General features: G+C 36.1%; 1 protein-coding gene across 1 annotated transcript in view; it reads left to right on the top strand.

Moving 5' to 3' along the window:
• Window positions 1–27209, top strand: part of LOC114653716 (corticotropin-releasing factor receptor 2) — a 245983-nt gene that overhangs the window by 195161 nt on the left and 23613 nt on the right. Inside the window, exons 7-8 of the mRNA XM_028804182.2 lie at window positions 1209–1269; window positions 19972–20044. Coding sequence (XP_028660015.2) covers window positions 1209–1269; window positions 19972–20044 — 134 coding nt within the window. The remainder of the gene's footprint in view (window positions 1–1208; window positions 1270–19971; window positions 20045–27209) is intronic.

Below are 27209 nucleotides of genomic sequence, written 5' to 3'. Positions count from 1 at the left end.
TTACTTGTCTAAATAATATATTTGGTAAATTATGAAAGCAAAACTATGCAAATTTTATTGTTACAATATAGATTAATATTTAAATCAGCCCTTTAAATGAATTAAAAATAAGTATTTTGCATCATCAAAATATTTAGAGATGTGATGAGGTCTCTTAATAATTATAAACTTAACTTCATACATTTTAAGATGTGTACTTGAAATCTGACACAATAGCAGATCACTGATGAAATAAATAATAATACATACATAAGTGAATTACCGGTAGTAAGTTAAACATTTAAAGTATAAAACTTCATTTTTGATTCTGATTTTGTATGAAGCTGTTTTTTAAGATTATACAGCAGGGAAGCACATTCACCAGTTGGGAAATCCCTGCTTCACTGCAGGAGTAAGCAAGCACTGCAGCCTTTAAAAAGCACTGCAATCAATGGCAGCACAAACTCCTAAATTATCCTCCTATAGCAAGAAAGAAATAATGTGTCACAATCATTCCATATATATTTTCACTTATATGTCCAATATTCTGATTATCCTTTCTCACTGTGCATGAAATGAACTGTGCTACTCTGAAATATTTTCTTCTGATATTTTGTTAGCTTTATTTCCATTATTATGTACTTTTGTTCTGCTAGGAAAGCTTGATTGATTAAAAGTAGCACACCTACTGTACATGTGTACACAATGTCAAAAGTAAGTTTAATTCAGTTCAAAGTATTTTTTTTCATGAAAGTTAAATCTTTTGGCATTCTGCTGAAAAAGTAAAGTGAATTTGAATTATGCATGATGCAGCAGTGCAGAGTCACAGCAAGGGGTAAGAGCAATGTCTTGTAGAATACTGATTCTCAATATAGATGCGCTAATATAATAAAATATGAGTTTATGGAGTATGAACTTCTTCATTTAGCAAAGTAATCTACAATAGTGAGTTCTATGTCAAAATATTCATTACACATATAAAAGGTGTATTAACATGTAATAAGCAGACAGTATAACATAAAATATATTATAGATAACATGTATTATTAACTTTATTCTCTAACAATCACATGGATTGATATTCTAACTTTATTCTAAAGTTCTACTTAAAAAACATCAGATAAATATTATTATGCCTATAAGACAAGTATATGAATATCTAAAAAGTCTTCAGCATTCATTATCTCAGTATACAACTTTTGTGTATTTTTTTCCTGCTCTCTTAACAGGTATCCCTTGTCCAATTATAGTGGCATGGGCTGTGGGGAAGTTATACTATGAAAATGAACAGTAAGTTTGGATTTTTTTAAATTATAACCTAAAACCTTTACATTACAAATCAATGTGTATTACACTGGAAATGGTACAAGTGCTGTGTGGGTTTTCTGTATGACTGGGTTTCATTTGACTCCATTGTAAGTCTTTTTTTCGATCAATAAAAAAAATCACATTTTGAGGCGTAGACTGTCAGCAAATTTTGGTGCTGGCATATATTTCTGATTTCAGCATATAGCATGTTACTGATACACAAGTGTCCAAATTTAGTTTTTGGTACCCAGTGTGACTACTGATTTTATTTCAACCAGTTTCTTAATTAATGACCAATCTGCCAACTTGTGAGATTGCTAGAATTTTTCAATATTTTGTGGGATAACGTCTCAGAAAAACATTACATATTTTTTTGTCCTTTCTTTCTGTATATTTATATATTAAATAATACTACATTTGTTATCACTTAGAAGATCAATACCTTTTGATGATTATGCCTGTTTACATCTTATCTCATTTTTTGAAACCTGTTTTCCTGGCGAGGGTTGCTACAGCGGCAGCCCAAGTTGGTCAGCCCAGACATCTCTATTGCCAACTACAGATTTCAGCTCTTCCTGGGGAGTTCCTAAGCCAGGCAAGAGATATAATCCCTCCAATGTGTCCTAGGTCTGTGCCCAGTGAGATGTGCCTGAAACTGCTCAAGACTAACTTACAACAAACCACCTCAACTGGCTTCTCTCAATCTGGAGGAGCAGCAGCAGCTCTACCCTTTGTCTCTTCTGAATTGCTGAGCTTCTCATCCTATCACATAATGTTAGCCCAACAATGTTGCAAAGAAATGTAATTTCTGCCAGTTGTACTCACAATTTCATTCTTTCAGTAATTACCCACAGCTCATGACCATAGGTGAAGACAGAGATGCAGATCCAATGGTAAACCCAAAGTTTTGTCATTAGACTCCGCTCCTGCATCACCACCATCAGCACATGCAAAAGAGCTGCTTCTGCTCCAATCCATTTGGCAATCTTACACTACCTTTTTCCATTACTCTTTTTCCAGAACTTTTACCATCACATCCTACTTTTATTTGTTTAAACTATTACAAAAATTAAAGTAGTTCTCAAAAGAACAATTTTTAGTTGGGAGTCTAAGAGGATTGTAAAAATTTGCCACATTTCTCATCAAGTAATTGCCACATAAGGTAATGCATTCTAGAAAGAAAACCCAATTAAAGTGACCTACACGTTATACTAATACTCCAATTTTTGCAATGTGCAATCTAATTTATTTTAAGCAAAAAAGAAAACTGTTGTGGACTGAGAACATTAACATCCCTTTGAACCAAATGAGGTCTTCAGTTAATTATTATCTTTTAATTAATTAAGTTGTTTGAAAATAAAAAAACAAAAAAAAAGGGCAACACCAGGGAATTACTACAACTACATCTGAAAGTCATTATATCTGTAATTATGGTTAGATTAAGTTGATTTATAGCTTCACTGCTTCTTATTTAATTAATTTCAAATGTACATTCACACAGTCTCTGGTCTCAAAAAAGGTGTACATCTCTCTGTTATATAAAAAAATCCTGGGACGAGACGAAACTTTTTCAGAGAGATAATTTCAATCTCTGTGCCAAGAGACAAAGAGTAGAAGACAAAGTAGAACGTCATAAAGAGGTTCAAAAACGTTGGTGCGATACACTTGCAGAGCAGGTTAGAGATAATGAAAGTACTAAAATTCAAAAGTCTCAAAAAACTAATAGTAAAGATCACATTAGCACAAATAAACAGAAATTATTATTCGGTGAAAAAACAGAACAGCGAAAAGAGATCGAATATATGGACATACAGTAGGTGATATGACAGAAGTATATAGATATTAAATTATATTTAAGTTGGAAACTTGTAGAGCGTCTAATTTGTGTTTCCATCAGGGAAAAGTAGTGTTTCTTCCCAATTGAAGAGGCGTATCCACGAGAAATAAAAGTTTTGTTATTTGGTGAAAGTGAAATTCACAAACACTACAGGCAAAATATCCGAATCTACAATAATCTGTTCGTGTTCGCATCATTCAAAATGTAGATTTACATGATTCATAACCATACCCTATGAGAATCTGTGGTCCCACAACAATTAAAGCTACTACAAGTTTAATTTCAAAGAAACCACAATTCAGTCAGGTTTATATTTATGATCAAGGAGAAGCAATGCAACATAGAATCGAAAGAGTTAAACGATCGGATGTATTAGAAATTCTACAGCCAATAATGGATACAAATCCATATGTCCAAAAGTATCGCACTTTACACAAAATGTATCTGAAAAACACAAACAAAGAAGTGAATCCGAAAGATCACGCTTGCATATATAATAAACCAACATGTGACGAATTGTCAGCGATAATAGTTTCGAAAGACAGAGATATCAAAGACAGAGTTAATATTCGTGTTTATCCAAAAACACAGCATGATTCGTCGCAAGCGGGAGATCCGGGAAATGTCTAGCGCATAGTCCCGCACGGAGGTTGGCAAGCATATCGAGCAGGAGGCAGAGCCCCCTAGTAAGAACATAAGAAACTTCACAAACAAGAGGAGACCATTCAGTCCATCAAGCTTGCTTCATTAGCCAATAGCTAAGCTGTCCCAATGTCTCTTTCAGATACTTCTTCAAAGTTGTCAAGGTTTTTTCTTCAATATATTGTTCAATACTCCCACAACTCTTTGTTTGAAGAAATGCTTCCTACCTTCAGTCTTATATGCACTTCCCTTTAATTTCAACTGTTGTCAAAAAATGCAGTCAAAAAATTCAGCAGAATCTACTTTATTGATACCTTTGAGAATTTGGAAGACCTGGAATAGGTACATACGCAGTCACCTGTACTCGAGACTAAACAGGTTTAATTTTCAGAATTTGCCAGAATACAGCATGTTCTTAAGTCTTGGGTTGGACCTTGTTGCTCTCCTCTGCTCAGTTTCAAGTGCTTGCAAGTCTTTTTTTGTTGTGTGGTGACAAAAAACTGCACATAACACACCAGTTAAAGTGCATTATATAGTCAAAGCATAACGTCATTCGATTTATCATTTTTATGAATTTGTAAAGCCTGTTTTCACAAACACTTACCTTATGATAACATACAAAAAAAAAATGAGTTGTTCTAGAGAATTTTCTTAAAAATTTTCATAGTATTACTGTAAAGAGCACCATAAAAAAGTATAAATGTAAGTGAACAAATGTCTTGTTTTGGTCACCATAATCCAGCAAACAAAGAATTTGTTTACTTGATTAACAACAAGATGATCAAAGCACTTACAAATAATAGCCAATAGTCTTCTTTTTCCATATAGGGAGATTGAAACATATAGAGTAGGATTATTTTTCTTCCTTTAACCACTTTGTGAAAAGTTATTCTGGTAATTGGATTTTTCTCTCTGTAAAGCAAACATTGAAAATATACCATAAACATGATCTAATGACACAGAGTTTGGATTTTTAGCTTAATTAAGTATGGTCATTCCACAGCAATATTTTGCCTTTGGGATCCCTGACAGATTTACTTTGCATATTCACCATTAAAACAATACGACTAAATACCAACCAGATCACAATATCATACAGCTGTTAAATTGTCTTTATAAAACAAATGAAGGAAATTTTAATTAGAAACTGTATAGTACTTTCATTTTTATGTGGCTTTAAAGAAGCAGAGAGTAAGGCAGTGATCAAGGCCAAAAAGTCCATTTTATCATATTGATGTTACTACTGAGAAAGGTAACATGTTTGTAGCTACAGTACGTCATGAGAGCAACTATGTGTACAGTTCATGGTCTTATCAGTACTGTCCAGTTGTCATGCAAAACAAAATACAAATGAAAAAAATTTAGAGTTTTGTCTTAAAGTTCTTATCCTATATCATTTTAATGTCACTCCTATTTAGAAGGATGTCCTACATATTCATAAGTGTTTATCATTTACAGGAATATATCATAATGACAGGGTTGCATTCCTCGAAATGGTGTTATGGAATGAAAATTTGTTGCATGAGCAAATGTATCCAATTATGAATCCTGTGAGCCAATAAAATTGTTGAAAGAATATGCCTGTGATCTCAAATCAACTAATTAAATATAAATGGATGTCTGAAGTAGCTGAGAGAGTAAAAGGAGTGGGTAGAAAAATAAAATTGTGTTTTGAGTTTGATGCGCAAGCCATCTGCATAGATAAATGGAGCTATTTTATGTGTTGTTACTTTGGATAATATAGTTTGGTGTTGGCAGAAATGTGGCATGGCAATTGGCACTGCTGCTTCATTGCTCCCAGAACCTAGGTGTGACTCTTGTCTTTATCATTTGCATGTTCCCCCATTTGATGTGTGGGGTTTTTCTGGGCACAATAGTTTTCTACCATATCATATACATACATATATATATATATATTATATGTATATATGTTAATTTAATTTCTAAATTGCCAAATATGAATGAGTAGGAGTAATGGTGTCCAATATTTGAATGAGCATTCCATCCAAAGGTAGCTCTTGTCTCATGTTCTGCTGGGATATATTCCAATGCCTCAGGATCCTATATTGGCAAAAGAATCATCCCCTTGGAAGTTTTCATATTTTATTGTTACACAAAATTGCATCACAGTGAGATTAATTTGTCTTTTTTGACATTGATCAACAGAAAAAAACTCTTTAATGTCAAAATGAAAACAGATCTCTGCAAAGTCCTTAAAATTAATTACAAATATAAAACACAAAATAGTTGATTCATTCCATCCTCCTTTAAGTCAGTAATCAGTAAATGTACTTTTGGCATCCATGACAGCCTTGTGTCTGTATGCATAGGTCTCCATGCGCTTTACACATCTGGACAATGCCATACTGTATATCCCTTTGTTCTTTGCAATAATGCTCAAGTTGACGGGTTGACTGGGGATTATGAGTGAGCAGCCATTTTTTTAAGTTCAGCCACAAACTAAATTGGACTGAAATCTGGACTCAGCCACTCCAGGATATTAACATTGTTATTTTTAAGCCATTCCTGTGTAGCTTTGGCTTTATGCTTGGGGTCGTTGTTTTGGAAAAGAGATCTTCACCTAAGGTGCAGGTTTACTGAAGGCTGCACAAGGTTTTCCTTCAGGATTTCTATGTATTTTGTGACATTCATTTTACCCTTCATCCTCACAAGCCTTCCAGGACCTGCTACAGAGTAGCATCTCCATGGAACAATGCTGCCATCACCATGCTTCATGGTGGGGATGGTGTGTCTTTGATAATGTATAGCATTTGGTCTATGTCAAGCATTGTGTTTAGTCTGACTGCCAAAAAGCTTAATTTTGGTCTCATTAGACCAAATCAAATTCTTCAGACTGACGTCAGAGTCTTTCATGGACCTTGTGGTGGGCGTTTTTTAATAGTGGATTTCCCTTTGTCACTTTCCCATAAACTTGTGAAGCACCTGGGCAAAAGTTGCTCTTTGTACAGTCTCTCCAATCTTAGCTACTTTATCTTATAACTCCTTTAGAGTTTCTATAGGCCTCTTGCCAGCCTTTCTCACTAGTCTTCTTCTTGCACGATCACTCAGTCTTTGTGGATGGCCTCCAGTAGGCAGATCTACAGCTGTGCCATACTCTTTCCATTTTTCATGACCGATTTAACTAGACTCCAAGGGATATTCAGCAACTTGGATATTCTCTTGTTTCCATTCCCTGACTTGTGCTTTTCATGGAGTTTTTTGGAGTGTTCGTTTTGTCTTCATTGTGTAGGTTAGGCCATGTTAATAACTCACAAGTTGGACTTTCCAGGCAAGGTGCATTTATACTGCAATCAATTCAAACCCCAGACATGTGATCTCCATTGAACTAATTATGGAACTCCTAAAGCCAGCTGGGTGAACAGCTGATGATTTTGATATGTCATATTGTAAGTGGATGAATATTAATGTGATAAATTGTTTTGTGTTTAATACTAATTAATTAATTAATTAATTAAGACCATTTTGCAGAGATTTCTTTACACTTTGACATTAAGGAGTGTTTTTTCTGTTGATCAGTTTAAAAAAATAAATCCTCTCTGATCCAATATTGTATTACAAGGAAATTTATAAACTTTTATACTTTTTATGGGCACTGTATAGTTAAATTTACCTTTATTTGTGAAGTTGTGTCATGGAGATCCTGACAGAAATGTTTGAGTAGGGGTCTCTACCCATGTATCAGGGAAATGCTGCCAATCCAGGAATCTACTAATGCTTTTCTAGTGACAAACAAGCAGTAAACTTAACAGCAACATATTGTAAAGATGATTTAAATTACTGTTCATATAGACATATATGAAAAGACAGTTCTTTCTCTAACAAATTAGGAATCACACTTGAAAGAAATTACATTTTTATTTCTCATTTTAATTTACAAAATGGATGTGCCTTATTCAAAACACACAGTTGCCACTAATGCATTAATGCAGTAACCTTTTTAATTATATGAATTAGATTACAATGAGTAAGATACAATACAGTCAAGGTTTCAATAAACACAACTCCCGATATAGTTGTGGTTCATTTCAAATAATACCAGGATTCCTCATCTATCAATTTTAGAAAACTATATGAAGAAAACACCCAATACACAACAGTCCTCTCTATATGTTGAAACATTAAAAAGGTTAACAGAGTCCCAACTTCTTTATATTAGAACAGTGTAGCTGCTGAAATATTTAAGGTGTCATCAGGCACAGGTAAGACGCGTGTCAAAAGAATTCTCAGAGTCCAAGAGTTCGTTTTTAAAGGTATTTAGTGAAAGGTAAAAGCAAATAGTCCACACAAGAATAAAAGAAAAAATAGTTACACACGTAGAATAAAAGGCAAAAAAAAGGAAAAAAGCATCTTCTTTAAACTTAGCTTTTCTTCAAAGACTTCAGTTATTTCTATACTTAAAGGTTCTTAATTTCTTCTTCTGTACGCCTTGGCGTACGGTGATGCTTAAGTAAACAAGTTTTCTTTACTTGTTATTTCTCACATTCAAAGAGCCCGTAGGCCATCGGGCACTGTTACGTGCGATCACGGTTAAAAACTGTATGCCTCTACACCTTATACAAGGCAAGGCTATCACTAGCTGACTGAATAATAATGTTTACTCCAAGCTGTTAGAAATGGTAAGAATATACCACTGCGAATCTATTTACGGGGGTTATAGGAACTTCCCGTTATTTATGCATTGTCATCTAAGAAATATTCATGAATCTTATAGAACAAGGAAAATGGCTCTTACACATCCGGCCCCTAATTGTTTATGCTAGGGCAGAAATCAATTACTTTAACGTTACTTACTAAGAGCCTTCACTACTTTACTAAACTTTATCCTTACTTAAAACTTAAGAAACTTAGATTCTACTATAAAAACACAAAGGTTAAGAAATTTATAATTAAACATGCAAAAAGAAAAATGAATCATTTCAAACATTTGCTGTTTCCTGGAGCAGGTGCAGTTTGTTCACAGGAGTGTCCAGTGTGCTGGTCTAGGTCTGCACACAAATTCTACTGACTGCCCCCTTTACATCTGGCATTGTCTTGATGACTCGACCCATTACCCAGGAATTGCGGGGCGTAGCTTTATCTACAATTAAGACAATGTCCCCTGGTTCAAAATTTCTTCTTGGCACAAGCCATTTTTGACGTTGCTGGAGTATTGACAAGTACTCTTTAGTCCATCTTTTCCAAAATAAATCAGCCATGTATTGCATTTGTCTTTTTGGATATGGTTCCTTTTCTGAAACGAGTTCAGGTGGTATTTCAGGTTGAGTGTCCATCAATAATATATAATTGGGTGTGAGTGGTTCCAGATCATTAGGGTCATTTGATGTCTTTGTGAGGGGTCTGTTGTTACGTATTGATTCTACTTCGCACATCAAAGTAGGAAGATTTTGATCATCGAGGGTTTGTTGGTTTAATGTCGAATTTAAAATCTTCCTTATACTTCTGATTTGTCTCTCCCAAACTCCTCCTTGATGAGAGGCTGATGGTGGGTTAAAAATCCATTTGATTTCTCTTTGCATCATTTCGTTGCTGATTTTTTTGTGTTCCAAATGTTTTATAGCCTCCCTTAGTTCTCTTTCTGCTCCAATAAAATTTGTTCCATTGTCCGAGCGTATGATTTTAACTCGGCCTCTTCTGCTCTTGAACCTGAATATGGCTTGTATGCAAGAATCTGTGTCCAGATTATGCGTGATCTCTATGTGCACGGCTCTTGTTGTTAAACAGGTGAAGATTACTCCATACCTTTTAACTAAACTTCGTCCTCTTTTGACAAAAAAGGGACTAAAATAATCAACTCCAACGTTAGTGAAAGGTGGTTTGTTGGGTACTAGGCGATCTTCTGGCAAATCTGCCATTTTTTGCTCACCTACTTTCGCATTGTATCTTCTACATATAGTGCACTTTGAAATTATTTTTCTGATAGCTGCATTTGCTTGAGGTATCCAGTATTTTTGGCGTAGTTCTGCTAATAAATAATTACGTCCACAGTGTTTGTGCATTTGATGAAGGTGTCTGATTAGGAGTGTAGCGATATGCGAGCTTTTATGAATAATCGCAGGGTGCTTGGCTTCTTTTGGCATAGCAGATTTGCTAAGTCTACCTCCGACTCTTAATATTCCTTCTTGTAAAACTGGATCCAGTTTGATGATTTTACTACGTTTTTTTATAAGCTGATTTTTGTATAGGGCTTTAAGTTCTTCTGGGTAAGCTTTTAATTGACTAAAGCGAATAAGTTCGTCTTCTGCTTTAGATAAGTCGTCTATGGACAGTGGATTTAGCCTCATTGATGATTTGTATTCTTTCATATGTTTTGCGATCAGTGTTTTTTGTTTCTCTGGGCTGTGTCCAGATTTGCTGACTGTATATTGAATTGCCTTTCTCTCTTCTTTCAGACGCATTAGCATCTCTTTGAGCCTAAGGAACCATGATACTGCTTTCTTTAAATTGAACCATTTAGAGTAATGCTCTACAAGTCTTTTTACTGGTTCGATTTTTTCTTCAACAATTACACAATTTGCTACACACCTTTTGATTTCCGGATCGTCACAAGTAGACAGGTCCATTTCATCTGGTCTCTTAGGCCATTCGTGTTCTGGTTTTATCAGGAAGTTTGGGCCTTGTATCCAAGTTTTATTTTTGACGAAGTTTTCTATTGTTAATCCTCTTGATGCCTGATCCGCGGGGTTTTGTGCAGATGCAACATACCTCCATTACGAGGGTTGTGTGTGCTCTCTTATCACCGCGAAAGTTTTGTAGCGTGCGTTTTCATTTGCTATGTACCGTAGTACTGTGGTGCTGTCTGTGCAAAAGATTGATTCTTTCAGAGGAATCTTTAGTTCTTGTTTAAACATTTTGTCCATTTTGACTGCTACCACTGCTGCTGTGAGTTCTAACCTTGGTATAGTTACAGGTTTTAGTGGTGCCACTCTAGATTTCCCCATTAGAAATGAACAATGTCTCTTATTTTCCTTATTAGTCAGGAGGAGGTAGGAAATGGTGCCATATCCGTTTTCTGAGGCATCTCCAAAATGATGTATTTGTGCGGTCATTATTTGACCGAATTCAGGAGGTTTAATGCACCTGTCCACATTATAATCCACAAGTAATTGCAAATCGTCCATCCATTTTTTAAGATGAAATCCTCCCTTTAAGCATAGGGTTTGTAGATCCTTGGCCAATTTTATGGCTTGTTCTTCAGTAGCAACTGACTTTAAACAGTCATCAACATAGAAGTTATTTAACACAGTGTTAACTGCTTCCTCTGGTGCTCTGTCTCTTGCATCCTCTGCTGTTTTTCTTAAGGCATAGGAGGCACAACTGGGCGACGAAGTAGCACCGAAAAGATGCACTGTCATTTTGTATTCCTCAAGTTCGTTGTTTAGATTACCCTCAGGCCACCACAAAAAAACGAAGGAGATCCATGTCCCTTTCTGGAACTTTCACTTGATAAAACATTGATTTAATGTCTGCCATGAGAGCGATTGGTTCCTCTCTGAATCTTGTAAGAACTCCAATGTGTGTTAGTTAAATCAGGTCCTTTCAGCAACTGTTCATTTAGAGAAAAACCTTGGTAAGTGGCCGTACAGTCAAAAACCACTCTGATTTTGTTTTTCTTTGGATGATATACTCCATGATGAGGGATGTACCACACTCTCTCTTTTTCAAGGGTTTGCTGTTCAGTAGGTACCTTGATAGCATATCCTTTGTCTAAAATATCTTTCATGAAGGTTTTATAATCCTCATGGAATATTGGATGCTTCATGAGTTTCCTTTTAAGTCCAATAGCACGTTGTTTTGCAACACAGTGGTTGTTTGGCACGTCAAGAGTTTCATCTTTAAAGGGCAGATTGATGCTATAATGTCCGTTCACTAGGCTTACAGTATCTGAAGCTATGCGCATGAATTTAATGTCCTCTTGTGACGTTTCCTCTTTTTCCTCATAGTCGTGTTCTGGAAAGTCTGTATTGTATTGCTGGAGCAACATTTGCTCCACCTTCTTTATCGTCACGTAATTAACTGAACATCTTTTTACTTCTTCGTTGTCTGACTCCTTCTCATAACAAATAACAACCCATCCTAGGACCGTTCTTATTGCAAAAGGTCCATCTCCTTCGCTTGGTATAAGTTCCAATGGCTCCATGACTTTATGAGAGTCTGTGCCTATTATCATGCCTACTTCTGCGTTTATTTGGGGTAAATGTACGTCTTTAAGGTAGGGCCATTTCAAAATATCTTCTTGGATAGGGATTTTGTTTTTATGTCCAGGTATAACCGTTGCTGTATGCACATCTGGTAAGTCGTAAAATGTGTTGTCTTCTAGCCCACAGACTTGTACACCGGATATGAGTTTACATTTTAATGGTCTTTCTAAGTGGTTTAGGATGTCGAGATGTAGGTTCAATTTTCTTCCTGTGAGATTTAATTGCTCACTTAAACTTTCTGTGCAAAATGTAGCTGTGCTACACGGGTCTATCAGAGCATATGTTTCGATATATTTTTCGTTCCCTTTAGGCTTAACTGTAACTGGGACCACAGCTAAGACACCGTTTCCGGCCCCGGTAACCATACACGACTCTTTCGATATTACGGGCGTACTTAAAGGAGAAGTGTCCTTTTGTACCGATTTAGTGTTTTCTTCTTTGAGAAGTTCAACTTTATCATCAGAGTTCTCTTCTTTATTTTTATGTAAAATAACTGGGTGAAAATGAGGACATTTGCTGCATTTTATCTTTTCTTCACAATTTTTACTAAGATGTCCTTGTTTAAGGCATTTAAAGCATAAGCCTTTGGATTTTAAAATGTCAATTTTACTTTCGTAAGTTAGTTTCTGAATTGCATTACAGTCATTAAGTTCGATATGTTCAATCTTCTCTGTTTTATCTCCCCTTTCTACTGTAGTGACAAAATTTGAGACAAAGTTGCCCTTTCTGATTCCGCTTTTTGCTGGATATTTTTCATAATCGACCTTTTCTTTTTCCCTTTTGCAAGTATTACTGTCATATGAAGCGCCATACATTGGATATAAGGAGGATATGAGCCGATCTTCTAAAAATCCATATAGTTCAGCGAGTCCTGGTGTTCTTCCTTCCCTTTTTTCAAACTTTATTGCTTTATTCTGCCAGCGCTCTCTTAGCTCTTGAGGAAGCTTTGATGACATAGTACGAATGTTTAAATTGTTATCAAATTCGTTTCCGTTCTTTAAACCTGACATAACGCTTTTGCAATTGCCTAGAAAGAGTGTATATGCTCTTAGGCTTTCTCCATCGTTCGTTTTTATTTGTGGCCACATCCTGATTTTCTTCATGTAGGCGTCCCCTATTTGTATTTGATTTCCATAAATAGTCTCTATCCTTTCTCTGGCGTGTCTGTACCCCTCTTCTGGTGGTAAGTATGCACAGTTCTGTGCAATGCTTTTAGGTTCACCTTTAGTAAATTGTATCAAATATTCTAATTTATCATCAGGATTACTTGTTGTCTGATCGATGATTCGATCAAATGCCCTTTTAAAGTTCATATAAGTCAGTGGATTGCCATCAAATATTGGCACCTTTATATGGGGCATATTAGGCGCTTGTGTTTTGTTTTGCTGTTGATCATAACATTGTTCATAATCCTGTTGTTGAAAAGGTGCTGGCGCTTTATTTTGTTGCTGATAAAGTGAATGCTGGGGATTATTTTTACTTTCATGTGGTTTTACATCTCTTACATCTAATTTCGGGGGGACACTATAAGGATCCAATCTATTTGGGCTGCGATTGCGCCCTTTAAGCGCTCTCAATTTTGCGTCGGATTCTGTAATGGCTGCTTCTAAAGCCATTCGATCTCTTTTAGCTTTCAGTTGCATTTCTTCCATATCTAGAGCCTGTTGCTTTCCTTGGTTTTCTGCTTTAACCAACAGCACAGCGTGCGCTGCTTCTTGAGATCTGATGGCACTAACCGAAGTAGTCGTTGATCTTGTACTGTGTTTAGATTTTATGGAAATGTGGGAGTTTTTAGCTGAATTAACGCTTGAGTTTACATGACTTTTACCTTTAATGGAAACCTGGGAGATACTGTCTTCTGGTGAGACGTCAGGAATGTCGGTGGTTGTTCTGTAATCCTTGAATTGGTTAGCCGAAAAGATAGGTTGTTGATGGAGGCTTTTATTTTGTTGCGCTTCAAATATCCATTCCGTCGTCTTTCCACAAAACCCGGTTATAGTTTCCATTTTAGAGTCGACGTTGGTTTGTATCAGTTTCCTTGCATCTTCGGTGTTCTGGATGGATAAAAGTTTGACGCTTAACTTTTTGTATTCCATTCTCAGTTTGGCGAACTGATTATTGAAAATTAATTCTATGTTTTCACAGTTACAGTAATCCCTCGCTATATCGCGCTTCGCCTTTCGCGGCTTCACTCCATCGCGGATTTTATATGTAAGCATATTTAAATATATATCGCGGATTTTTCGCTGCTTCGAGGGTTTCTGCGGACAATGGGTCTTTTAATTTCTGGTACATGCTTCCTCAGTTGGTTTGCCCAGTTTATTTCATACAAGGGACGCTATTGGCAGATGGCTGAGAAGCTACCCAGCTTACTTTTCTCTTTCTCTTGCGCGGACTTTCTCTGATCCTGACGTAGGGGGATTGAGCAGGGGGGCTGTTCGCACAGCTAGACGATACGGACACTCGTCTAAAAATGCTGAAAGATTATCTTCACGTTTCTATCTTTTGTGCAGCTGCTTCCTGAAACGACATGCGGCACGGTGCTTCGCATACTTAAAAGCTCGAAGGGCACATATTGATTTTTGCTTGAAAAACAAACTCTGTCTCTCTCTCTCTCTCTCTTTGTCTGCTCCTGACGGAGGGGGTGTGAGCTGCCACCTTCAACAGCTTTGTGCCGCGGTGCTTCGCATACTTAAAAGCAAACAGCCCTATTGATTTGTTTGCTTTTCTCTGCCTTTCTGACAGACTCTGCTCCTGACGCGCACTCCTTTGAAGAGGAAAATATGTTTGCATTCTTTTAATTGTGAGACGGAACTGTCATCTCTGTCTTGTCATGGAGCACAGTTTAAACTTTTGAAAAAGAGACAAATGTTTGTTTGCAGTGTTTGAATAACGTTCCTGTCTCTCTACAACCTCCTGTGTTTCTGCGCAAATCTGTGACCCAAGCATGACAATATAAAAATAACCATATAAACATATGGTTTCTACTTCGCGGATTTTCTTATTTCGCGGGTGGCTCTGGAACGCAACCCCCGCGATGGAGGAGGGATTACTGTATATTCATTTTTTTGTAAATCCGTTATGTTCTTCATGGAATCAGATAATTGTCTATATTTGTAATCCATTTCCGATTGTAGTTTAATTGTTGCTGAGTCGAGCGGCTTTCTGTCATCATGGAGATGGTCCTCTGTTATAGAGTCACAATCGTCGCGGCTTTCGCTGAAGCCACTGATACTTTCGTTGGGGGTTCGGAATTTCTTCTGGCTCCCGGATTCGGATGCCATTGCTATTCCACAAGGAACTGTGCTTAAACCCCTTTTAAGTTGTCGTAGTCCGATCTCAAGCTTTGAACGCACAAACTTGCTTTCTTTTGTAATCCAAGTAAATTTCATGTTTTCTTTCTTAGGTCGATTTCAATTTTAGGCAGTTTTGAAACTTTAGGCAGGTTTTTAACTTTAGTGTAGCTGCTGAAATATATAAGGTGTCATCAGGCACGGGTAAGACGCGTGTCAAAAGAATTCTCAGAGTCCAAGAGTTCGTTTTTAAAGGTATTTAGTGAAATGTAAAAGCAAATTGTCCACACAAGAATAAAAGAAAAAATAGTTACACACGTAGAATAAAAGGCAAAAAAAAGGAAAAAAGCATCTTCTTTAAACTTAGCTTTTCTTCAAAGACTTTAGTTATTTCTATACTTAAAGGTTCTTAATTTCTTCTTCTGTACGCCTTGGCGTACGGTGATACTTAAGTAAACAAGTTTTCTTTACTTGTTATTTCTCACATTCAAAGAGCCCGTAGGCCATCGGGCACTGTTACGTGCGATCATGGTTAAAAACCGTATGCCTCTACACCTTATACAAGGCAAGGCTATCACTAGCTGACTGAATAATAATGTTTACTCCAAGCTGTTAGAAATGGTAAGAATATACCACTGCGAATCTATTTACGGGGGTTATAGGAACTTCCCGTTATTTATGCATTGTCATCTAAGAAATATTCATGAATCTTATGGAACAAGGAAAATGGCTCTTACAAACAGTATTAATTAATTTTTGCAAAGTCCAAATTTCCAACATTTAATTTTTCTAATTTTAAGTAAATTGTGCCTTTTCTACTTAGTTACTGATGAATTGGATCGTTCCAGTTAAGTAAAATAAGATGATGAATATGAAGGTGCAAGATATAACATCAGATTTTTATGACAGACTAGCTGTCCTTCTCGGTTCCACCCACATAATAGAGGTAGAACGACTCACCACTCCTGACGTCACACTTTCCTCTCCCCTCGGCCTGCAGCCTCTGTCTCGGATTAGCACGAATATATAACTCCTGTAAGTGAACTATGATTCTTAGCATGATGAGAGAAGTCGAAAAATCAACTGGAATGTTCAAGCAAATTCTAGAAAAAACCCGATCTAAATCTGTTAAGTAGTTCTCTTGTTCACTAGCTAAATGGAGGTAAGGTATGCCCCAAGGCTGGCGTGTGAGTGAGAAGGGCCCCGTCCCCACCCCTCGGCCCGCTGCATCTCTATCAGAGTCGTGCAAATAAATCGGCACCGCAAGCCAACTGTGATACTTAGCGTGATAAGAGAGGTTGCAAAATCCACTGGAATGTTCAAGCAAATTATAGAAAAAAACCCGACCTAAATCTGATAAGTAGTTCTCTCGTGAGAAGCGAATAGACAAACAGACAGATGTTGAATTTTATATATATAGAGATTAGTATTTAATCTGTGGGAAGATTTGGAGGATTTCAAATCCAAAACTATGTTACAAATTAACATTAACCTTTTTTAAGTGAAGAAAAATATATATGACACATGACACAAGTTCTCAAACACTACACAGACAGTGCCAGGGATGGGATTTGAATTCAGTTACAGGTATATCAGCCTTCTGCATTAATAGTATTAATTTTTATCCACCACACAACAGTTTGTTTGCATTCACATTACATCTTATATTTTTAGAATTCTAGTTCAGTTAGGTTGGGGATCTAAATTTAGAAACATCACCTTGGCTCTAACAGTAATATTCCTTAATGTGACTCATGTCAACTGGACATTCAAAGATGATTTAACTAACACTTAAGATTTCTCAGAAAGAAAATGAAAGTAACTCTAAAAATAACAATGTATACTACTTCTGGTCTTTTGGATGCCAGTAAGAAGGAAACAAAAATGAGGTCACATCTTTGTGAACAAATTTTAGACTTGGCAGATGCATTTTTGAGAATGTAAGGTACTTACTTGTAAGCGAATGGGCTCCTAGCATAGTTAAATGAGATGTTATTTCACAGTTTCTGTGTTTTAGGGTTAATTAAGAAATTATAAAAGTTAAGTATGTTAATACATTTAAACAAAAATTAATCAGTTATTATGTGAATAATGTTTTTTGTTTACTTTTTATTTATGTTCATCCTGACTTCCATACTGTTTTTCCATTATTGACTAAATATGTGGGTCTGACGCTGAAGCAGTTGCAGCCTTTCATCATTTAGTGTTGTTCACAATGGTTTTTGCTTTGCTTGTATTTAATTGTCACTATTAGGACACAATTAAGGGAGCTAACTACACAGATTAAGGGAAAAAATAACAGGAAAACAACTAAAAAAAGAGTTCAGAATTTAAAGCTATAACAAAAAATAGAGATATTTCTAAATGTCTTATAATGTAAAAATCATACTGCTATGTTTTTCTAAATTCAGAATAAGATAAGAGAAAAAGAGACCCGCTAGCTAAATGAGATCAGTTATTATCACTTATTGTGAATCTGGTTGGAACAAAAACCTGTAGCCACATGGGGTTCCCGGGACTGAGTTTGGGAACCACTGAACTAGAGTAATGGAGTCATGAAATTCAAGTGTATTATTTCACTGATAAAGGAGCAGCACACTATGCTTCAATAATTTTTGGGAGCATACATTTTATATAATTAGGTATATGCCTAAATACAAAACATTTTTCACTTATCATGAAATTCAGAAAATCTTGAGGGTCTGTAAACAAAACAGGAGGCTATGCAAATGTAACATTTTCTTTGGTAATTTAGCAGTAACAGATGGCTGTTTGTACATTTTTTTTTTCAAAAATGCACAGTAAGCAATAAAGATTCCAAGAAAACTTAACAAAAAGGTATAAATTATCCTGACAACGCAAACTTGTTATCCTTCTGTTTATTTAATATCTGAGACTCACTCCTTCAATTCAAGGGATGCAAGAAGCTGGAACCCATCCTGTCAGCAGTGAGTGCAAGTCAAGGAAGCAACATAAGATGAGGCACTAGTCCATCTCATGGCACACTCCCAGAGGGCCAGTTTATGACCTTTTAGCAGACTAGTAGTTTGTTTTTGGATTGTGGAAGAAACTTGCAGTTTCTGAAGAAAATTCACAGAAACACATTAAAAAGATGGAGACTTCATACAGAAAGCACCATATTTCAGAAGCAAACAAAGGTTCAGACATTATGAATCATCAGTGTTGCAAACTCTGCAATCGTCAACTGATTATTGATATTAGAATAATAATTATCATCAGTCACACTGAGCAGAAACAAAACTTGGCTGTGTCAATGTAGAAACTGAAGGTGATTATACAAGGTTTCACATTCTATGAAAACAATTTAATATTGTACAAATTTAAGGGTTAGCATTTACATGCCAGTACACCCAATACTCCAGAACATTTTGTACAAATGATTAACACTGGACAAAGAAGATTTTACTTACTGATCACTTTTGGGTGTATCTTATGGATCGTAAGAAGCTGATCATAAAAAGCCCTTTACATTTTCCTGTCACACACCATTTTATTGCAATCACCAAGTTTTGTGAAATCCTCTCATATTATCGGTATACATACACAGTGACATAAAATCTGTGGTGATCAAAAAATAGTGAAATGTGATCAAAAAATAGTGGCACTGCTACTATACCACTTGGATATACCAAGCACTGGTGCTTCTTTTGTGAGAGGATCTGCTATGCCTATAGCCTTATTACACTGAAAAGTAAGCATTTGGTTCAAGGGCAAACAACTGTGGCACATAAAACAATTGTTGACCCAACAGGATTATTTTAGGATCATTTAGCAGACTAGTATTTTGTCTAAAGATTGTGGAAGAAACTTGTAGTACCTGGAGAAAACCCACTGAAAAAGATTAAAAAGATGCAGACTTCTTACAAAAAATGCCATATTTCAGAAGGAAACTAGGGTTCAGACATTATGAAGCATCACTCTGCCATTGTCAAGTGATTATCGGTACTTAGTATAATAATTATCGTCAATCACACTGATAACAAAAAAACTTTACTGCTTGTATGTCATTCTAGTAAAATTCACTTTATTGTTCAGTACAAAAATCTAAATGAGTTTCAATCAACTCATAACAAAGAATATTTACAAAGCAGAAACAACCTAATTCAAAGCACATTGGAGAAAAATATACAAACAAATTTAATCACAATATTTAAAACACATAAACTTGAAAAATTATATGTAAAATAATTCATAATGGGTAAGTAATGAAAAACGAATTGAGATTTAGTTAATTTAGTTAGGAGGGCAGACAATGGACAAAGTGACATTTTCTTCTCCAGCTATTTTTAACTAATATTATTATACTCTGGTGTTCATAAGTGAATGATTAATATCATTTTAAGTTGTAATCACAATGAGGACTTTTTATTGTTTTTTGTGAAAAGCAGTCTTTGAAGTACTTTTATTTCCCATATGACCTATTGCTTGAAATATGAAGTTTAAATTGGAATCCATAGGCAGTTTAGATAATTACAGTATGATATGGTGAATGTGCTTTTGATAGTGGCAATCACTATATCTCACATAGTCAGTACATTATTTACAGAAAACATACTGCATTTATAATTAAATTTAGCTTCACTCAAGAAATACCTAACTGGAAAGGCTTCAAATAGACTAATGATTAGAGTTTCAACTAACAGAATTTTGATATTCATTTCTTTTCTTTCAGATGTTGGTTTGGTAAAGAGCCTGGGAAGTATATTGACTACATCTATCAAGGCCCAGTGATTCTTGTACTATTAGTAGGTACAATTTGCATGCATCATTATTAAGCCAATTAAAATACATGGCAAAAAAAAATACATATTGTGTTAAAAATTATTTGTAATGGGGCCTACCTTGATTTTGTTTAGAAATGGAGTCAATTGTATTTTAACAGATTTGTATATAAAAGTCTTAATAAATATTTCCTGAGAGACAAATAGTTCATAACACCTTATAATAAACAGCGACTTTTTATTGACAGAGTAAGTAATTTACAGAAAACATCCATTTAAATTTTGATATGAATCAAGGGCCAGTGATCTCAAAGTGCCTGTTTTGCATATATACTTCTTTGACAACAGCAAAACAATTATTGTAGCTTATGCAGTGGCGTAGCTAGGGGTGGGTGGAGGGGGCGGTCCATCCCGGGCGGCACATTTTTGGGGGCGGCATTATTGGCCAAAAGGCTCGGAACACTTCACATAGATAGATAGATAGATAGATAGATAGATAGATAGATAGATAGATAGATAGATAGATAGATAGATAGATAGATAGATAGATAGATAGATAGATAGATACTTTATTAATCCCAAGGGGAAATTCACAAATTCATTACACCGATAATAATTTCTAGGAAGATAAACAACTAATTCACAATGTATAATTTCGTTTCGTTAACAATCCGAATGCGTTATAATTGCTCATCCCCACCTATCACTTGTACACCACACCAGTTCTGTTTTTCGCAGCGTAATTATATTAAACTAATAATCAGAACACGGCTTACCAGTGCGTCTGTACTATATTCTTGTCTAGTTGATGCTTATAAATAATTATATGTGAAAAAAATATTCCTGTTTCTCTATATATAAATAAATCTATGCAAAATGTATCTTAATTTTTTTCTATACATCATTTTCATTTTCTATTTAAATAGGTTAACATATTCAGATACATTGTAGGGCGGCAAATTGAAGCCCCGCCCCGAGTGGCGCGAACTCGAGCTACACCACTGAGCTTATGAAGTCCTTCAATTTCCTGGTCTTCTGTGTGTTTGTAGAAGTATTGACCCTTCAATGGTGCTCATGTCTTTGGGTGGCATCTGGCAATATGCAGAAATTCTTTCCAGAGTACTATTAGGGAGAATAGTCTGTAAATAAAAAGTAGTCATGAGTCACTGTAAACAATGGATTCAAGATGGACGTCCTTTATTACATCAAGCCTGATGGAGCCTGCCATGTGCACTCAGTGCACTGTGACAAAGCTGACTAATATGATTTAGATGCATTTACGTACATAACCCAGTCAGGAAGCATTTCGCCTTAAGCCAATCAACATACAGGTAAATGGTATTTGGTTTACATCAATCAACATACAGGTAAATGGTATATTCTTCTAACACTTCTTCTGTCTTAATAGTTTATATAGTATATTAGAAGTCTTTCACATACACACATTTAAAAAGAAGTTTCTTATTTATAAATTCTTAAAAATAAGATGTATTCAATTATGATTATCTTATCGTTTCCTTGTGGTGAAGCAGGACCATGGCAGAATTAGCAGATCTGACGGGAACAGTTTTGTTTTTAATAGACTTTGTGAATGTGGGTGTGCGCAGGAGAGACTAGGAGCTGCTGTGTGCTTAATGGTAGAATTGGCTGATTAGGCATTCACATGCATGAGACCAATTAGCACAGCCATTTCTCATTACTACTCCTTGGATCATTTAAAGCACCTAAAGAAAAGATCTGCAGGAGTAAGGAAAAAAGAGTACGTTAGAAGGAGAAAGCAGAATTGGGTGGTCGAGCCAGTGCAAATGAAAGGAGGTGAAGCAGTCAAGGATGCCCCATGATAGAGCAAGGAGAACTGTGCTCTGGGGGAGGATCACTCCTGTTAAGCTGTGGAGTGGAAGTGATCATGGGCTCCGGGGACCTGCAGTGAATGACAGAAGTGGCAGGGAGAAAAAGCCAGGCTCAGTGGGTCCCAGTGGTTGCTAAATGAGGTGGCTGAGATGAGAGCCAAAAGATGAACAGCATTCACCGGTGTCTAAGCCCTGCTGCATAGACTCAGAGGGTGAGCAGGGAAAATGAGAGCGAGAAGCACTGGGGACTAGAGAAAAAAAGATGATTCTGAATCTGACTTTATTTTTGGTTTTAACTTATTTATTGGATTTATTTATTGGTTTTATCCTCATTGTCCATAATTTTTATGAACAATAATTTATTGAAAAGTTTCAACTGCTCCATAGCTTTTGAACACTTGTTGGTTTGGATGTTAATAAGATGGAGTTTGCACCTGTAACTGTTGTTGTTTCCTCCCTTGCCCTAGTCAATCTTTAGTTACTATTCATGTCCTGGGAGATGGAAGATGCCCATGGCTGTGGGCGTCTGGAGTGTCACATCCCTTGGTAACTTTTTCAGCACATGAATGGCACAGAATATCTAGGTTATACCGGAAGGGCACACGCAGAACACTCATAAATTACTGCAGAAATAATAAAGCACACAAGTATATACTTTGGGGTTTTTCTGCTATAACAATCTGACAGTTCTTTTCATGCAATTACTGATACTATACGGTATCTGTGCCGTGGATACAGCTACGCATATGGTAGTTCTAATCAACCAAATCTGCTAGTTTTTCATTGCGCCCTTAGTCACCGCTCAGTTTAAAGAAGCCTGTGTACTATTATCTTTAAATTTCAAGAGTTCTCAGACTATTAATAAAACTCGGTTGTGTAGTCTGATATTTAAACTTTGTTTAGGTTAGACTACCTATAAGTGTGACCAGACACCTGTCTCACACACACGCACACACACACACACACAACAGACACTGCATGGCTTCCCCAAATGGCTCCAGCCTTTCTGATATTGCCTCACTCTCCCAGATCCATGTGGCCAGATCAGAAATTTCATGACAAAAATGCCACTGATCAGGTTATATAATTTAAGACATACTTATTTTGTAAAGTTTCCTTTACTAAATAAGATACTTAGTTTTTTATTCTTTGTCTGTGTAAAACTATGCCATTTTCTTTTCTTTTTTACACTATGGCTTTAAAAATGAAATTTCAAAACCCTACGCTTAGAATAATTTTGCTATATATGAATAAAAAACAGTTAGCTGCAGTGCACTGAATGGGGAAATCTTATCAGCTTATAATATTTTGATATTGTGCACTGAATTACTTGACTTCTATGATACCAAATATTCAGTTGCTACTACAACAAGATTTAGTTTTGGTCGATGCTCTTAGGATAATTAACATACAATCAGAGATATTAGTTTTATTCATTATGTCAAGGTGTGAGCAATAAATTTAAGTGGCTCATATATTTGACTTCGCTAAACATGAGCTGAGAAGCAATATGGTCACTAGTACTGGTTCATTATCTTTGATTTCTTTCTTCAGTGTAAAGTTAATTTTTAAGTAAAGAAAGAAATCAGCCTGCTCCTTCCCAAATAATGAAAAGAAAAAATATAGTGTCTAAAGAACTTAACATTCTTTAATGAATATTATAAATGTTCTCTTATGTATTTCTTTATATTGACAATGTACATTTGAGATGCTGAAAGAATTATAAAATGCTTCCTTCTCCTTCAGTTGAACTAACATATTAGCTTAACTGTTTATTCATTATGGATAGAAAAAAGGAAGGCATATAAGAATTTTTGTTTATAACGAGATAAATTAATGACATTATTGAACTAATTCAGAAAGGAAAGTAGCATCTAAACACCATTAATCAAAAAATGCTAAACTGTGCCATAAAGCCTTCTGGGAAATAGTACACCATGAAACAATGTATCACTCTTTGTTATTGAAATGAACACAGATTATTGCATAAACTGTTCCTGACAACAGTGATATGATTGTGTTTTTCAAAACTAAAAGGTAGTCCTGCAGATAAACAAATTTCTTTGGGGATTTGGAGGATAAAAGTAAAAGTAAACCTCTTACATTTTGAAGGATGATACTTTTTTACTTAGCACTATAATAAACAATAGCAGCACATGGAAGTATGCTAATTTTCCACTGAGGAGACATATATTATGTTGTTAAGATTCACTCACCTACTACATTCACAAACCAGTGAACCAGTTTTGCTTACTTATTCACTTTCTGCACAGGTTGGAGTGATAGAGTGACGGCTAAGGATCTGTGATGGAATCTAGAAGGTTGCTGGTTCAGATCCCATTCATGCTGGGTCCTTATGGAATGTCCTTAACCTGAAAATTGCTCAAGGGTTGCTGTACAATGACTGACCCTGCACTGACTCCCAAAGGTCATGAAAAAAGACAATTTCCTGGGATTAATAAAGTACTGTATATCATCATCATCATATAAAAACTGCCACACTAGATAGATAGATAGATAGATAGATAGATAGATAGATAGATAGATAGATAGATAGATAGATAGATAGATAGATAGATAGATAGATAGATAGATAGATAGATAGATAGATAGATAGATAGATGAACTTGTGTCCCACGTCTGTTGACGTGCATTTTTGTTTTACTCATAGGAAGTAGATATGTTAGATTTGAATATGCAATGGGAGGTTTGAAACTTGAAAATACAGCTTATGAGAAGGACCTAGGAGCTATAGTGTACTCATCTCCATCATGACAGTGTACAGAAGCAAACAAGAAGACTAGTAAGATGTTAATTTGTAGTCAAAGGAGTTAATGCTTAAGCTATATATAATATACTAGTAATGCCCCACTTGGAGGATAGTGTACAGTTTTGGTCTCCATACTGCAAAAAAACATAACAAGGCTAGATAGCATCATGGAAGAGCAACTAAGCATCCAGGACTAAGATATATGAACTATGAGGAGAGATTGAAGGAGTTGGGCCTTTTCACTTTAAGTAAACAGAGCTTAAAAGGTGTTTGGAATGACAATGAAATTAGTACAATAGACCCCAGCTGTTACTTTAAAATAAATTCTGCAGCAAGAACATGAGGACACTGTTGGAAACTTGTTAAGGGCAGATTTCACACACATGTTTAAAAGTTTTTCTTCTATGCAAAGAACCAGAGACAAGTGAAATAAATTACCAAGTAGTGCGGTGAAAAGCAGGAATTTGGGGATCTTCGGATCTCGACTTGATGTTATTTCAGACAATCTTGGTGAGTAGGATGGAAGAGCTTGTTGGGCTGAATGGCCTATTCAACATACAATTGTTCAAATGTTTCTATGAACTTATCTTAAATAGGACACATATGCGTTTAAACCTGATTTTCCCAACTGCTACTTACATACTCTGCGCTTACATTACCACTTTAAGTTTTGGGCCAGATGATCATTCTATAGATAGAACATTATACAGGCTTAAGTCTCAAATTGTAGGTTAATGATAGCTACTCCCTACTCCTGACGTCACACTTCCCCTCCCCTCGGCCCGCAGCCTCTGCCTTGGATTAGCGCGAATATATTGCTCCTGCAAACGAACTATGATTCTTAGCATAATTATAGAAGTCGCAAAATTAACCAGAATGTTCAAACAAATTATATGAAAAAGATTGATCTAAATCCGTTAAGTAGTTTTCTTGTTCGCTAGCTAAGCAGAGGTAAGGAACACCCAGAGGCTGGCCCGTGAAAGAGGAAGGACCCGCACCCCCTCCCCTTGCCCGCTGCGTGTCTCTTGAATTTGTGCAAATAATTGGTACTGCAAGCGAACTATGATACATAGTGCAATGAGAGAAGTCACAAAATCAACTGAAACGCTCAAGCAAATTATAGAAAAAAAACCAGATCCGTTAAATAGTTCTTTTGTTAAAAGCAAACATACATACAGACAGACGTTGGATTTTATACATACAGAGATATTTAACAAAACATTAGTTATAATTATAGGGACAAGAGGGAATTAAGAAATCCTTTGCTGCCCCAGGATAGGTGTCCCTGTCTCCTAGGAAGGATGGGCTGATTGCATACCTAATACCAAACACATGGCTAAAGCATCTCTGTTGTACTTCGTGCCACTTCCAATTATCCCTCTTTTTTGTTTCACTGCCTCTTTATTAGGAAGCATTTGTCACAGATCACTTCCTTACTCTAGACACAATGGTTTTCTGAAAAAAACAGCCTTTAAACCCCACTCAGTGTTTATTTTAAGGGTTATCCCTAGTATTGCTACCAGTGTCAAAGACTGCTTGGAAGTAACAGATCCTTTCCATTTTTTTAGATTTCCTACTTTCTGTTAAAAGGCTTGGTATCCTTGGCAGTTTCCAGGCTACATGTCTTCCTTAACTTGCACAAGGGTACCACCTGCCCCAAACGTGAACTCACTATTGCTCTGTTTTTTGCCTGGGGTGTTTCACACTATTGTTGTCAGGCCATTAACCAATCTGTCCTAGTAGTGTCCTGCAGTGCACCAGGAGAATTACGAGAACTCTCTTCAAATTTTCAAAGATATAGTAGTAGTTAGGCGCCGCAGTGAGTGGCAGCCTTTCCAGCAGCTCTATCTATCAATCTATCTATCTATCTAAATACAAGGTACACCATTCCCTAGCACCCCCTGATTTGTATACTGGCGTCTACATGCGGTCTCCATAAACCAAACTGGACATCGCTCTCTCTATATTCTGTGCAGCACAGGAACTTCATTTTGGCCACCTATACTGGTGATATTATTCTTCTCATTACTATCTGGAGCTCATAACCATAGTTGAGGATATTAATTGTTCTTATCTGGGAATGTAAATCATATAATTAGTCTGCAGACTTAGTTACTGCTTAACCACCACAGTTCTTAAAATGTTCTTAAAATGGCTCCTGCTATACAAATCCAACCTGCAGGGAACAAGCCATTCTTTACCCTTGAGGGAATTTTAACACAGATTAGAAGGTGCTGTATTCTCATCCCAACTTCATCACACTCAGCTGCATACATTAACAAGAACTACTCACATAAGCCATTTTGATTTTTAGAGATAAGCTTGACGTTTGAAGCACTGGAACAGAATATATTGTTTTGCACTATGACTTTTAATAAACTACTACAAGAGAAACTATATAGCATCAGAATCCAGAGAATCTTTTTAAATGCAAACTCCATTGATTTACCCTTGCCTGTAATCAGTTAGCCAAAATGATTCTGAGACACGCGATTACAAATGTACAAGCAGGAAAAACTCAGAAGTGTTGAAGTAATAAATTAGGTTTGAATTGTTTGGCAACCACATG

This window comes from Erpetoichthys calabaricus, chromosome 6 (assembly GCF_900747795.2).
Source record: "Erpetoichthys calabaricus chromosome 6, fErpCal1.3, whole genome shotgun sequence".
Classification (NCBI taxonomy): Eukaryota; Metazoa; Chordata; class Cladistia; order Polypteriformes; family Polypteridae; genus Erpetoichthys; species Erpetoichthys calabaricus.
The sequence above is the reverse complement of the archived record's forward strand: the minus strand, read 5'-3'. Positions and strand labels throughout refer to the sequence as shown.